Source organism: Zosterops lateralis (assembly GCF_965231275.1).
Source record: "Zosterops lateralis genome assembly, chromosome: 9".
Taxonomy (NCBI): domain Eukaryota; kingdom Metazoa; phylum Chordata; class Aves; order Passeriformes; family Zosteropidae; genus Zosterops; species Zosterops lateralis.
The window spans coordinates 30,100,304-30,115,325 of NC_139769.1; the positions used below are offsets into that span (position 1 = coordinate 30,100,304).

A 15,022-nucleotide genomic window follows, 5' to 3' on the forward strand; every position below is an offset into this window, starting at 1 on the left:
TTATTTCCTCCAGCAGTCTGTAGTAGTGTTAATCACAGTCTTCATTCAAAAAAAGCTTTTATATGCCACAATAAACTTGGAAAATGTGTGTTGAGCATTCAAGCTGACTCAAGTAGAGAGCTGCCTGACCATAAAAAAATCCCTTTAAATACTCTGTCTTAAGCATTTCACCAACTAGGGTAGGTCTATTTTTTGCCAGCTTGTGCAGACAAATAGCACTCAATCCTATTCTTCTGGCTGCCTAAAAAAAAAAAAGTTCTGCTTGAATATAATTTCTGATGGAATACTGAAAAGACTAAGTAAGCTTTGGGACTGGGAAGCCACTGGTAGATGATTTCCTACTCTGCAGCATTCTCCCTTTCATTCTGTTAATGTGACTGCATTGTTCAGCAGATTTCTAAACTTAAACCCAAAGATGTGAAAGCTAATGTTAGACTGTTGTTTTCAGTCATTAAAGAAAATCTCTTGAGTGGATGAGAAATCTTAAGCAAGTGTCTATTTCTCCTAATTACTGCTGGAGCTGTTCTGCTCCAGAGGAGCAGTTCTGCAGCCCTTGATCAGTTTGTCTTAGATCAGTTGTCTCTTCCAGCCATTGATGCCATTTCATTTTAGGGACTGGGATGTGAGTTATATTATTAGCTCACATAATAGTATTTGGGGGAAAATGTTGCTCAGTTGTCTCTAAGGTTTGTCAGCACAGATTTGTAGCTCCTGCTCTTCAGTGGATGCCTTAATTCTCTCAAATTAATATCACGTAGTGTTGTAAAGCACAGCAGCCCATTTTGGGTCTGAACACTGGCACTTGCAGTATTTGGCCACAGGGTTTTAGATAGCCCTTAGAAAACAAAATGGGTGTAAATTTCTACCACGTTTTTTGCTGTATTTTTAAGTATTGCTCAAAACCAGCTTGCATATTTTGTAGTCACAACTTAAAAAAGTTTGAAGGGTGAATGTAAATTCTTGCTAGTTTGAGGCTGCTGAGTTGAAAACTTTTTTTCCCCTCAAGTGTTGATACTTTTTATTTTGTGAGTTCACTGCACTTGATGGTGAATTTTTAGTTGTAGGAGAGAAGGTTGCTTTAAAAGGTTCTGGCAAATTTGTGTAATTACTGTAGTTCTGCTGATAAGACTGCTACAACTGAAATGTGCCACGTCCTATTTTCCAATGGTTGTCTGATGCAAGTCAGCTTAGAATTTTTTTTTTCTCCTCTTTTGGGCAGCAGGGAGATAGGAGAGGGTTTGTCAACATGGGAAGTCGTAGCAGAATGAGGAACTTTTCTTAGCAAACAAACTGAATTATTCAAGACAATGCTAAAATGGTCTTTTCAGGGGAGATTTAACTAGCTTGTTTTAACCTGTGGTAGTCTTTGTGCAGATGAGATTTTAAAGACAGCTGGACAGTGGTTCTGAAGATTAATGTAGCTTAGTTTCTTGATGTTTTGCTGGTGGGAGAAGTGTTGTTATTCAGTGTGTCCCAGAGGTGGCTGCTCTGGCTGAGCTTGGAAGTCCTGTGGCTACAGACTGACTGATATTTTACCTTCCCTATCCCAGGGGGAAGAGGCTGCTCCCAGCCTGGAGCCAGAGCGTGCAGACTCCAGCACACGGAGTTACTCTATGGAAGAGCTGCTCAATGACTTGACAAAATCTGACCAGGCAAGGCTTTTGTTTCATTCACTGTCTTCATACAGTCTTCAAATGCTTCGTGGATTTCAGAGTTTCATTTTGGTTATTTAAAGTTCATAGTAACCATCTCTTGCATTTCACCTGCACACTGGGTTGCTGTCAGGCTCATGTTTCCAGTAAAAGAGAAAATGTGTGAGCTGACAGACCTCACATCTCTCATGTGCATAAATAATGAGTAATTTGGTATTTGTAGGTACTGACTAAAAAGTTTCCAGGATAAATTAAAATTAAATGTTGTAGGTATGGATGTCTATTTATAAATAAAAGATAAAAGGTCTTTTATATAGCTCAGACTTGGTGATTATTGCAGTCCATTTTAGCTTTTATTGTTCATGGGTTCTATCACTTTCATTTCCTTTGTTAAAATGGGAAAAGAGTTGTATTTCAGCTCTGTGCCATTGATACTGTTAAGTCAGTGCTTAGTGTTAAATGTTACAAACTCACTTTTAAGATTATTTATTTGATTGCATATTTTTGTTTTGTAGATTACAAGACATCATACATAGGACATACTTCAGAATATTTATTTCATGTTTGGGTGTTTAAATCTGTTAAACCTTCCTGACCCCTTCATGTTCAGTGTGATGACTTGGAGTAATGTAGCTATTGACACGAGACTTTGATACAGTAGTATTTCTTTTTGCTGAAGGACTTAATCTGACGTGTTTCAGTGGTTATATGCTCTTTCAGATCTACAAAGCCTTATTTTGTGCTTATGAAAATTGAAGACCTAGAATAAATAAGACTCAAGACCACTAAACACTCAAATGTGAAAAGTGATTTATCTCTTTGTTCACTTACAGCATGGAATAGGCTTTAAATAATTTTGGACCTCTATTGGAGTGATGAAATTAAAAGTCTTCTCTAAAATTTTGTTTAGGATGAAAACAGTAAATTTGATTGTAATGGAGCATGCAAATAGAATGGTTTCTTTTGGTTGCTGCAATATTCAAGCTGCTTTTCTCATGACAGTCTCTATAGGAATGTATCACTGAGGAAGCTGTTGCACAGCCCTGCTCCAATTGATATTTTTTGCATGATTGTTGCAGACTACAGAGGAGTATGGCAGCTGTCCCAGAGTAGCACAGAATGCCACCTAAGTCTAGGAAGAAACAAAATGAATTTGACATAAATCTGAACTGTTAAAACTCCACAGTAGATGTTTTGTTACTCAGGTGTTGAAAATGGAATATTCACCTGGAATGTTTTTACAGACAACAGAAGTAAGTGAAACAAACCAGCCTGAAGTTGTGAGTCCACCTTCAGTAGATGTAAATGAAGCTTCCTCCAGCATAGTCCCAAGCACTGAAAACACTTCCAGTTCACCTACCTCAGAGATACCTCCAGTCTCACAGCCCGAGTAAGCTCTTGCTATTTTGTTGTTTTGTTCTTTGAGAGAATATCACCTACTCTACTCTTGTTAAAATGTTTAGTAGGGATAAGATGGGATTGTTCTCCACAATTGTTTTGCTGGTTTTTGGTGTCAGTGCTGATGGAGTGTGCCACCATTTCCTCAGTGTGTGGATAAACAGTTGTGTACTTGCATGAGGTAGATACTATTGCCATGATCAGTTTCTAAGCTGCTGCTTTGAAAAAAAGCCACTGTGCTTAGAAAATCTATACTATAAAAGCCCTCAGGGCTTTACCATTAGGATTTCTGCACTTCACAAATGTGCTTTCACATCTGTGTCAACAAGCATTGAGGCTGCTTCAGCAATGGCCTCCGCTTTCAGTTAAGGAAGAATTCTGCAGGATTTTATATTGGGACTCAAAACTAGCCTCAGGGTCTGGTAATAAGAGACTTTTGACAAAATAGCAAATTCTCATATAAATGCAGTCAAGGCACTTTAGTTCTAGTGCTTAGTACTGTATTGCAGAGCTGCAGGCAGCTCTGCTGCAGGGAGCTTTCTGGAGTCCCTGTACTTGGTTTTGTTTCCCTGTTCTTATAGGATGTTGTGCTATCAAATGTGAACTGTAGTATGGGAATTCATGTGTGCATCTTCCAAGGGTTTTCAGCAAGTCCTGTTGGGCCTTTTGATGTGTGCTAAGGGAAGTAATCTTGTTCTGACTGATGACAAAGATGAAGTATTTTGTTAGATAAAAATTGAATAAATTGAAAATGAAGTAGGCTTGTCTTTGGTGTTTTAGGTTTTTTAAGAGTTCAGTTTTTCTGCTTTACCAAATTTTGTTTCCTTACCATAGAAGAGGTATGGAAATTGTTTGCTGACTGATCTTGCCTCGTCTGCCAGGGCTAACAGTTAAACACATTTTGGTACTTCATCAGTGTCTTTAATTGGAAGCCTTACAAAATTTGCAGTTTTTATAAGGCAAATCTGGAATGTAGCTTCAGCCTGTTCTTTTTATAGCTTTTTTTTTTTTTTACTACTACACTGATTTATTTGTGTAATGTGCTGTAACCTCTACTGTTGTCAGATGCTAGAAGGAGACATGATGTTATTTTCTTTGAAACATTCAGCTTGGTGTCTGGTAATTGTTGGAAATTGTCTGGCTGTCATGGCTGGGGAATACTGGAGTGGTGAACTCCAAAGACTTGAACTATGAAATGAATGAAAATAGAACCTTGGTTTGGAGCACCTGATGGATGAGTTCATGCTGGGCACTGGTGTTGTGACCCCAGTGCCATTTGCAGGAAGAAAGGGCAGATCTCGTGGGGCAGAGAAATGTGTTTATACATTATTTCAAACTGTACTTCAGCTCCTGGTAGTCATAGGTGGTCTTAGTGAACAGGTTAATATCCACCAGCTGTGGTCCAGCTCCATACTAAACAAGATCTTTAAAAGGATGCAGTTGCATTTGTTACCTTCAGACTTTTTTTACCTTCTTGCTGGTTTAGATGCTGATTCCTGATAGTGTAACAAAGTCCAGCTCTCTCGGGTGTTACTGGTCTAATATTTCAGCAGAACTTCCTAGTCAAAATATTTTGAAAGGAATTTTATCCCAAACAAGTTTTACTTTGTAGTGAATCCTTTTTTAGAACAGCACTCAGTGTAACTTTTCTACGTAAGTCTAGTCTGAGGGAAAATTACTGAAAAATAATCTGAGCTCTTTCTGTCTGAAAGTAAGGAACTTGCTGTGCAAAGTGAGCTTACTAATGCATTTTAAAAATTAAGGCAAATCAAGATACCCAAAGGAGAGGGAGGGAACACTACAGCTTTTAGACTCACCTTCTGCCAAAATTACTTAGGGCCAGTCAGGTACACCCTGAGAGCAAGGAATTTTTAAGTTCATTCTTGTGCCATATTTTATTTGGTTGATAATTATTCATACTGTCACCTACCCACTGAAATGGGGAATATTTGGAGCTTTTCAGTTTTGTGTAGTAGTGAGCCTTACTTATTCAGCGAAGAGTTGCATGCAGAGCCAAATGCTGTGCATCTCAGAGGCATTTTGGGCATACAGGGTAAATACTCTCTGTTAATAGCTAATAAATTCTTGTATTCATGATGTTTGTTAGATTTTGCTGCATATCAAAACGTCTTAGAATACCTGTGAGTTTGTTTTAGACCACAGGAAATTTATCATATGAAAGGTACTAAAATTGTCTCCCTGGGTTGGTTGCAACTGCTTCTGTTGATAATTGTAGCAGTCAGAGAACCAAAAAGATCCCCTTTTAAGTTACTGACGTGCCGTTTGTGTTTTGGCAGCTCTGTCATGGTATTGGATTAACCTAGTTTGCTCCTTCCATTAAAGAAAGCTTATGTGGAAATTTAGAAGGCAGAGTAAAGCTTTTCCTTAGATCTGGCTGAAGGCTGGATCAGCATGAAAGTCATCCCTGTGCTGGAGAGGAGAGGACAGTCAGAAGTGATCACTTGAAAGTTACTCTTAGTCCGTCTTTGTTTCCCCACATATTCCATCATTCCTGAAGAGAGATGAGAGGCTTTGTTTGATTTATGCCTCAGGATTTGTCTGATGAGGTGTGCTCAGCCTTTCCGGGAAAGAGGAGGTGAAGCAGTGGCCAGATGAGCTGGTTTGGGCTGTTGATACAGCTTGGATAATGGTCTGCTGGGTTACCTGATTTTTATTACAAAGCGAAAAAGAAGAAATAAATTAGTAGAAAGGAAGTCTGGCTGGCTCTACTTTTCTCCCCACTATTCTCCTCTAGTTTTAGCGAAGTTCTGCTCTGACTGCTGCCTCTTGACTTGGGAACATGAGGAGCTTTTAGTAAGGGAACTCAGTCTCATGTTTTCCTTTGTTGAAAGGGAAAAGAAAATTGCTGGTAGCCAGGTAACTATGAAGATATTGTTAGTTTGTAGTGATACTGGGAAGAATTATCCATTGCAGTGTTCGGTGAAATGTTAGGTGAGAGTTCTGGGAGATGAGAAGCCTGTTTTGAGTTCCTTTCTGGGACAAACAGGCTGGAAAAAAGAAATTCTGTTCTTCCATGTGTACAGCTGAAAATGCATTTCCTCAGGTACAGCATACTTCACACTTTTCTTAATTATTTCTGTGAGACTGGTGCTTTATTAAAACTTTCACGTATCTTTGTGGTTGATTGTCAGGGTTCCTTGTGTGATCAGAAGGCTAAAAAGCATATTGTTTGTTTCCCTTCAGTGCAATAGAAAATTCCCGTGCTGATATCCCTGTAGTCAGCTCTAGTGAAGCTGAGCAGTCAGAACCTGACTGTGATATTGGTGGGACACTTGAGGCTGACCCTCAGAGTGAGCCTTCCTCTTTTGTCAGTCCACCAGAGCGGTGAGTATCCAAGCAGGTTGTGTGTGGTTCTGAGTATTTAAAAGGAAGTTGTTCTTTTCTGTGCTGGCTTTGCAACAAACATACGCATGTGCTCGCTTATCTACGTACTTGAGTGTGTGTATAATATTGCCTGTGGCTGCCCATGTTATAGATCCTAATACTCTAAACTTTCAGCCTTGCAGGCCAACATATAGAGAACATATCATCTTCACATGGCAAAGGAAAGAAGACAAAATCTGAGTTTGAGTCCAAAGTTTCAGCAGCTGAAAAGGGGACAGATGAGCAAAAATCTGCTCTTAATGCTTCGGAGAACTTAAAAAGGGAGGTAAGCAGTGCTGGTATGCCCCCTCAGTACACACAGGAGTAATGCCCCCTGCTTGGTTATTACCACTGGTGAAATATGTGGTGTGTTTTTATTCTGTCCCAGAAGTATCACCTGGCCCATGTTACAGTGGAGTATGTAGCTAGCCAGACCTTCTGTGCTTAATTGTATGACTTTTTCCATGCTCTGGTCATGAGGTACTTCCTAAACCTGGTGGTTTTTTAATAAGACTCTCTTTAAAATCAGAATGACCAAGGCCATGGCAATACCATTTTTTGCTGGTTTAGGATCATGTTTCAGCTGTCACTTGGCAACTACCTTTAAATTATTTTCTATAAAATAACCTCAACACTTGAAGTGTCTACCAAAAAATGTTCACTCATCTGATGGTGTGCTGAAAATGTTTGTACAAAGAAGTAAAGACTTGGAATGGAATAATGTACAGTTTAGTTGGCAGGGTTTTTGCTTTGTCAGCAAGTCCAGAACCTTATTTCTGAGATACTTAAAAATTATTCTTTTAATGTTTAATCATTCTGCTGTTTTTGAGATGTTCAGAAATTCCAGGGACTCTCTGGAATTCTGTCATGACAAGCATCGATGTTTAAAGATTTTTGCTACAGGGAAACCTTTCTTCATTAGGAAGAGAAAAAGCAAAAACTAGGAAGAAAATGCAGGTGTCGGAGAAAAAGGCCTACTTCTTTTTTAAAATGTATTAGCTTAGCCACAAAAATTGCCAGTATTTCAGTGAAACAATCTGTAATTCTGAGAGAAAATCATCACATGTTTTTTCTGGCTTCTAATCTTGCTTACATTGGCTCTAAGTTGTTAACATGAGTGCAAATGATGTGTCTGCCCTCGACTTGGTCAGAGCATACTTTGTTTTTTCAAGTTCATCTTTGTTTTCATTGTTGGTCCTGAAAAATATTCACAATCGGTGGTTCTTTCTTTTGCAGAAAGACTTTAGGAAGACAGGAGAAATTGACCCTACATCAGTCATAACTCCAAAGGACCCTGGGGACATTCCAACATTTGATGAATGGAAGAAGAAAGTCATGGAAGTGGAGAAAGAAAAGAGTAAGTTCAGGATGCATTAGTTTGGTCTAAATACAGACCACTGTCATCTCATACTGGAGCTGAATGGCAGCACTGTCTCAATTTGGAGTCCAGCCTGGAACTTCATTTTTCTGCTAGAACTACGTAATTAATAGCCTTCATTATATAAAAGCAGTGAGCAGAAGTTCCCTGACAGTGCAAATACTGCTTGTTTGTGTGGTGTGTTATAGGAGCAATATTTTCTTGTTCCTAGGTCAGTCAATGCACCCTTCTGCTGTTGGCGGGCAGCATTCCACTAAAAAGGTCCAGAAAAACAGGAATAACTATGCCTCTGTAGAGTGTGGTGCCAAAATTTTGGCAGCAAATCCAGAGGCAAAGGTAAGCATCTATTAATTATTAGTGTGCATTATTTTAGTGTACGCTTATGCAACAAGTAGCACAATGTTCACTTAAAACTGAACACTGGTTTGTGAAGTTATTATTCTGTGTTTGGATATATTGGGATTTTGATTTATAAAAATAGGATATAACAGTGATCAGTGCTTTTTTAAAGAGGCATTGCTCTAGAACTTGATGTCTTTTTAAGTGATTTCTGAAAATGGGAACAGAGTGTGCTTCCTGCAGAAACTGAACAACAACAGAGGTATATTAAAGAGCTCCCCACAGTAAATAATCCATGATTGCCCTAAAGTATGGCATACTGTGTCCTGGATAATTGTTTTGCTCAGAGTGTTGTGAAACTTGATAGTAGTCTACAAACCTATTTTCTAACTTACTGTTGGAAAGAGGGGAAAAATCCTTGATACTCTTGGTATCTACCATGCAATTTAAAGTACTATTTTTTTTTTTCTTTCTACAGAGCACTTCAGCTATTTTGATGGAAAACATGGACCTATATATGCTCAATCCTTGCAGTACTAAAATCTGGTAGGTTCCCGAGGTTCATGTTTGTGGCAGGAGTGATTACAGTTTTCCCTTGCTGTGGGACTGACTTGACCTTGGTGTGTTTTTCCTTGGAATGGGTGTGTGAGGAGCTCTGACAGAATTAGCACAAGATGGTTTATTTGTCTTCCATAGAAATCTAACTCTGGTATTGAGAAGTAATATTAAGGTGATATTTTTATTTATCTTAATATGTGTAAGTTTTGCATAATTATCTTATGGCAGATAAAGCACTTGAGCATTCAAATAAAGATTCTTGGTTTCTTTCCCTGTCAAATAATTGAGGGACAGGTGAACAGAAATTACCATAAATTAAATGGTGCATCAGGTGTGATTTAAATTATGTTTGCTGTCCTTGGTTTTTAGTTCTGTGACTTTGAGTACAAGATGGATGAAGCTCTTGTAGCTGCAGGTGCTACACAGGGTTATTAAAGCAGATGTTCAGAAACACACCACCAGTGATTCTTACAGCACAGCATTTTTGTGGTGTCCTCCTTATACCCAGTGAAGGATGTGACAGTGAGGTGAGAGGCTGAAGATTGTAACTGCAGAAGGAAAAGTCTTTTCTTAAAAAAAAAAAAAAAAAAATCTTCTTTTTGTCTTTAAGGTTTGTTGTTGAGCTCTGTGAACCAGTGCAAGTAAAGCAGTTTGACATTGCAAATCATGAATTATTCTCTTCCACTCCTAAAGACTTTCTGGTGTCAATTAGTGACAGGTATGTTACCTAAATTCGTCCTTCTGAATGAAAAAATGAAATAATTATTAGATGCAAGGCTTTATGAAGCATGATCTGTGTATGCTTGTTATTATGCAAAGTGTAATATAATGTGAAGCCACATGGTTTTTCTTTTCTTTGTGTATATTGTCAGTTGCTAGCAGTTTTTTTTTCCTTTACTACTTTAAAAATTAAAGGAAAAACAATTGTTGAGGAGCACAATTTATACAGTATCTGGGTAGTGGATGGCAGATTATAAAATTCCTTAATAAAATGCTACTGAGATTGTGGGCTCTCTCCTCCATTGTCACTCAGACATTTTCACATGGTTTGAGCTGTCTTCAATGCTGAACTCTGTCCAAGACCACACAAATTATTCAAAGAGAAAAAAAGACTAGTGCACCACTGAGAAATTGGAAGGGTGTGAGGATGCTACAGGTTGGCCAGATGGCTGCTTGGAGGGTGGCTTTAGGATGGTTTAGGCAGTGCTGTGCCCCCACTGATTTCTGGAGTGAACAGATAATTCTGGTCTGTGAGTGAGCAGATGTTCAAGGGACATCAGAAAAACTCCTTTTCTTCTTGGATGCCTAAAGCAAGGTAAGGTGAGACTGAGAGCACTTGTTCTGTTGTGCAGTTTGAGCTCTGCTTTGCTCAGTGTTCTATGGCCTGCTTACAGCAGTACAACTACAACCTGTCAGGTGTTGTGTTCCTCACTGTTTATCTGGGGGGGCTTCGTTGGAGACTAGCTGAATTTTAGTGATTGGATAAGTCTGAGGTTTTGTGCTTCAAGGGCTTGCACACTGCTGTCACTGTGTGAAGGTCCTGCTGAGATTTTGGGTTGCTGCTGCCTTGCAGCTGGAAAGGACAAGATGTATTTCTGCTCTGGAAAGGTATTAGGAGGAACTTAGGGAAATATCTGTAAACAGTGAGTTCCTGCATTTCATTACCTGACTCTGTTGTTTCATTTCTAGGTATCCAACAAACAAGTGGATTAAATTAGGGACTTTCCATGCCAGAGATGAAAGGAATGTCCAGAGCTTTCCTCTGGATGAACAGATGTATGCAAAATATGTGAAGGTAACTCAATACTGCAAAAGCATCCATGCTCCTCAGGGAAGGAAGGGTTTGCTGGGTTTCCTCTGTATAACAGCATCCCAAGAAATGTGTTATCAAAGCCTGCCTTACTATTAATTGCCCTTGGTTAATTAATGGCCCCAGCTGGGATTGTCTGGGTCCTAAATCCTTGTCGGGGTTGTGACCTTATTACCTTACTCACTTTGGTAATTGAGAGGCTCTTGGGAAGCTCCTTGGGTCCAAGTACATACTGAGCTGATACCTGAATTAAGGAAAATCTAGATAAACTTCTGTTCTATTTGACTTAACCAACTGTCCCCTGAACGCAAGATCAGAAGAATCTCGACCTATTTTGTTTCTTGGCTGTACCTGCTTTATATATATACATATATATATACATATATCTATTTAGATAGATATGTATATGTGCACACACTGCACACTCAGTTTCTGGAGCACAGATCAGAATAGGCCTTGAAATTTTTGTACCACGTTGTGCTGTACACTTTAGTGAATCTGAAAGTGTAAGTGGTTGCATTTTGATTCTCATTAATAGACTCCAAGTGCAGTTTTGTAGTTATTCAATCGTAACTCTGACTCAGGCAAATCATTTATGCTCACTGCTACTGCAGCATTGCCATGATGCTGCCACCTTCAAAATAGTTTGCATTAAGCTGTCTTTACTCAGGAGACTCAAAGGGAATAAAACTCTATAAATAATTAATGTGGTACTTGAACTTGGATAAAAGCTTCTGTGAAAATATTGGGTTATAGCGAAGGTTTAAATTCAAATAAAATAGAGACCTTTTAGATCCTCCTCAGTGATGTGTTATTTTCCAATTATGTTATTGGCAAAAAAAAAAATAGTTTGTGCTCCTTAATTATGCTTTGTGCTTTTATGAAGAAGTAGATATGAATGATAATTGTCTAACTTCTTTACCCAGAAATTCTGCATGAGTCACAGAATAGAGATTTATTTTTAATTCTGTTTTCTGACTGAATTAATGCCTTAAGGTAGCTGCCATTGTCACTGAAGTTGCAGAATTCCTGTAGATGCTGCAGCACTTAATCCCTTGGTGGATAGAGTGCTCTGCCTTGAATAATACAGCGTGGTAAAGTTTCCAAAGGTTTGTTCTTGTAATGTTTTCACTTCATAGTGCAAAAAGTAAGCAAGTTCTAGGTATGTCTGGTCTACAGAATGAGGTACTTCCAAAATACTTTGAAAAGTCAATTTTTTTTGAAGTGGCTTACTGAATAAAAAACAATGGGATTTTTTGTGAGCTTGCTTTTGTGGGATTATTTGTTTTTGTCTCACTTCTAGATTATTCCAGTCCTTTAGTGATAGTGTCTACAAAGTGGTTTAATAAATGCTTGCAAATTAATTCAGATTAAATAAATACTAGTGTGTAGTCAAGGTTGCACTAGAAATACACAGATGCCTGAAGCTCCCAAGTCTGTCATTGCTCTATTTCTTGCAATTGTGCTTCTATAAATGGAAGTATTTTATACTGAGTTGAAGCAGCAGCAGTACATATAGAGTGCATGCTACGTGGGTTTGTTTTTCCTTTTGAATCACTTTCTGTAGTCTGTGTTCTTTAAGGGGAAAAATCCACTTAGTACATTTAACACACTTCAGTATTCTATCTGCAGTCATGCTGCCTTGAAAAATTGAATAACTTCAATTGCTTAATAAAACACTTGTTGCATGTTACCTTCAATCTGCAAGGTACAAGGGCTAAATGAAATCTTGCTACCCAAGGCAGATGAAGTTGTAATACAACTTAATCCTTCCCAGCCTGTCATTTTAGGCATTTATAGTACTGAATTAAACCCAGCAGGACTCTGTAGTTGCCTGTGGCATGTGTTCAGCCTTTGTACTGACATCTACTTTTTTTTTTTTTTTTTTTTTTTTTTTTTTTTCTCCTTTCCTCTCTCTGGCTTCAGATGTTCATCAAGTACATGAAGGTTAGCAACCTCTTCTTTTGGAGTGGTGGATGCATGGGGCTGGGGTTGTTCTCTGCTGCAGCTCAGCTCTTTAATGCATGGCAAGAATAAACCTGGGCTTTTCTGCTGTGGGCAATCTGCAATTCCCTGGAGTAAATAAAACTTGCAATTTCAAGATTGAATGTTTATGTTAAGTGAACTTCTGTCTCTGTGGGTTTTTGGAGTTTTATTTTAAGTACCTTCTATTCTTTAGGTGGAGTTGATATCACACTTTGGATCAGAACATTTTTGTCCTTTAAGTCTTATAAGGTAATACTTTGTGTTTTGCTTAGTCTTTCTACCTCCTTGCAGTGAGGATGAGTCTTGTTTTTAGAATAGTTGGGCAACAATTCCAATTTTCATTTGCAATTACTTGTAAGTATTGTGGATTGAAGTAGTTGCCTGACCTGCCTGCTATGTAGTGGCTTTCACGTCTGTTTAAATAAGCTTTGAATATTTTATTTGCTTCTCCAGTATGTAAGGAATAGTTTATATTTGCAGGGGGAGGGGGAAACAGGAGCCTTGAGCAGCTTTAAGGCAGGACATGAGCATTTCAAGGCTGACCAAGCAAAACAGGGAACAAGTGGTGAACTAAAAAGAGCAGGTGTGGTGAGTGCTTTTTGGAAGCTACTGTGTTGTTTGGCGCCACAGGTACATGCAGTCAGTTACGGTTGCAATAGCTGACTGAAACACCTGTGAATTTGTAATTCAGAAAACCATCAGCCCCTGTACTGCTCCTAAAGAGCAGGTTTTGAACCTGGGAGGGGCTCTAGTGTTAGAAGTCAAACCATATTTTTAGTTCACAAGACTCCTTTAAATTGGATTGATTTGATTTGATTTTGGCTGAAGAGGTCAAAGAGAATGTGGGATGCAAAGTGAGGTGGTTCTGAATGGATATACCTAAAGCATGTCAAAGCTGAAGCTGAGGAGGATGTGTAAGAGCACATGGAAAGCCAAAGACAAGGAAGTCTAGGTGTGAGTTTAAAAGGAAGAAAAGACTCTTTGGAGTTGGAATGAGAAACACGATCTTGTTTTGGTTCTTTGTAGGTACACCTTAGAGAAAATAAGCATTCCTGCTGCTTGATCTTGCTTAACTGACTGCAACTACTGCATCTAATTTAGTTGTTACATAAAGGTAATACTGCTTATCAATTTTGTCACATAATTTCTAATACTAGGTTTTTGTTTTATTTGAAAACTTTAATCACAGAGTATTTGGTACTAGCATGGTTGAAGAGTATGAAGAAATAGCTGATTCTCAGTATCAGTCTGAACGACAAGAGCTGTTTGATGAGGATTATGGTGAGTAAATACTTTGCATTTTTATCCGTTCAGACAGCTCTTGTGCTGGTCTTGGTGGCTCATCGTTTCTGGCATGTGATGAAAGATTTGACTGTTAAATTTACTTGTTGACAGTGTTGCAGCATTTCTGGGCTTTCCCAACAATTCTTTGAAGTTTTAAACAATGTGTTTAAATGTAGCTATATAGAGGGTTTCTTTAAAATGATAGTAATAAGTCTCTGTTTCACTTGGCAGAATAGACAATTTCTTCATGTGCTGACAGTAGGAAAAGATTACTAAAAATAAAGCAGCTCACAGAAAACAGTTCTATTCTTATTGTTCATTTCAGTTTGTAATATCTGACCTCAAGCTTTCTGTAGTTTTATTTCCACACTGTAAAATTAACATCACTGAATGACATGTTAAATCTTGAGGTTTGTATTCTTTGCCCATGACAGATTAATTTTAATAGTCACGAGTTGCTCTTCTTTATACATAGATTATCTATTGGATTATACCGCAGGGGAAGAAAAATCTTCAAAAAATCTTCTTGGTTCTGCTACAAGTGAGTATGATTTATTAGGAAAAAGTTATTCCTGTGCATAAAACAAGATGTGCTAATTGAAAGCGGAATGACATTTTGTCATAGAACATCTACAGCTTTCATATTCTGCTGAAGCAATTTGTGATTCTTCTTTAGTTTCATAGGAATAATTAAAAATTTGGAGTTGGGGGATCATTCTTAGTGTTCTAAAACTGAATTTTCAATTTTTAAGGATGTCTATTTTGCAGAAACTTGTTTTCTGTACTAAAAGATTCTGAGTACTGAAAATGATGTAAAAGTTGCATAGAGCCACAAATGGCCAGTAGTAGTAAAGTGTTGTAGAACCTTAATAATACAGAAGTTGGAAATCTGTGTTTAACGAAAATGCTTAAGTTACAGGTGGCAATATAAAGATTTAGTTTGTACAACTTCAGGGGGAGAGAAGGATGGAGAATACTATTTCTGAGAAGGCTTTATGTAAATACTGTAACTTATATTATTCATAAGGGTTGTGTATTTTTTGAGAGAACTAAATGTTCTTGACTGTCTGCTCTCACTTTTCCCATTGGAAAACCTCAGTGCATAAGGTTTGTTTGGCTGAGAATCCTTGAATATTCACTTTTAATGGTATTCTTCACTGCTGAATTATTCAGGGCAGTATCACCTCCACACACCACTTCTTAAGGAGCTCTTGCACTGTACCACTCTTCCTT

At 38.2% G+C, this 15,022-nt stretch overlaps 1 protein-coding gene across 1 annotated transcript in view; it reads left to right on the forward strand.

Moving 5' to 3' along the window:
• Window positions 1–15,022, forward strand: part of SUCO (SUN domain containing ossification factor) — a 38,034-nt gene that overhangs the window by 11,980 nt on the left and 11,032 nt on the right. Inside the window, exons 3-15 of the mRNA XM_083867686.1 lie at window positions 1,551–1,652; window positions 2,897–3,042; window positions 6,255–6,395; window positions 6,570–6,720; window positions 7,671–7,791; window positions 8,024–8,148; window positions 8,630–8,697; window positions 9,320–9,427; window positions 10,399–10,504; window positions 12,446–12,466; window positions 12,699–12,754; window positions 13,695–13,786; window positions 14,265–14,330. Of these exons, the coding sequence (XP_083723812.1) occupies window positions 1,551–1,652; window positions 2,897–3,042; window positions 6,255–6,395; window positions 6,570–6,720; window positions 7,671–7,791; window positions 8,024–8,148; window positions 8,630–8,697; window positions 9,320–9,427; window positions 10,399–10,504; window positions 12,446–12,466; window positions 12,699–12,754; window positions 13,695–13,786; window positions 14,265–14,330 (1,303 nt within the window). The remainder of the gene's footprint in view (window positions 1–1,550; window positions 1,653–2,896; window positions 3,043–6,254; window positions 6,396–6,569; window positions 6,721–7,670; window positions 7,792–8,023; window positions 8,149–8,629; window positions 8,698–9,319; window positions 9,428–10,398; window positions 10,505–12,445; window positions 12,467–12,698; window positions 12,755–13,694; window positions 13,787–14,264; window positions 14,331–15,022) is intronic.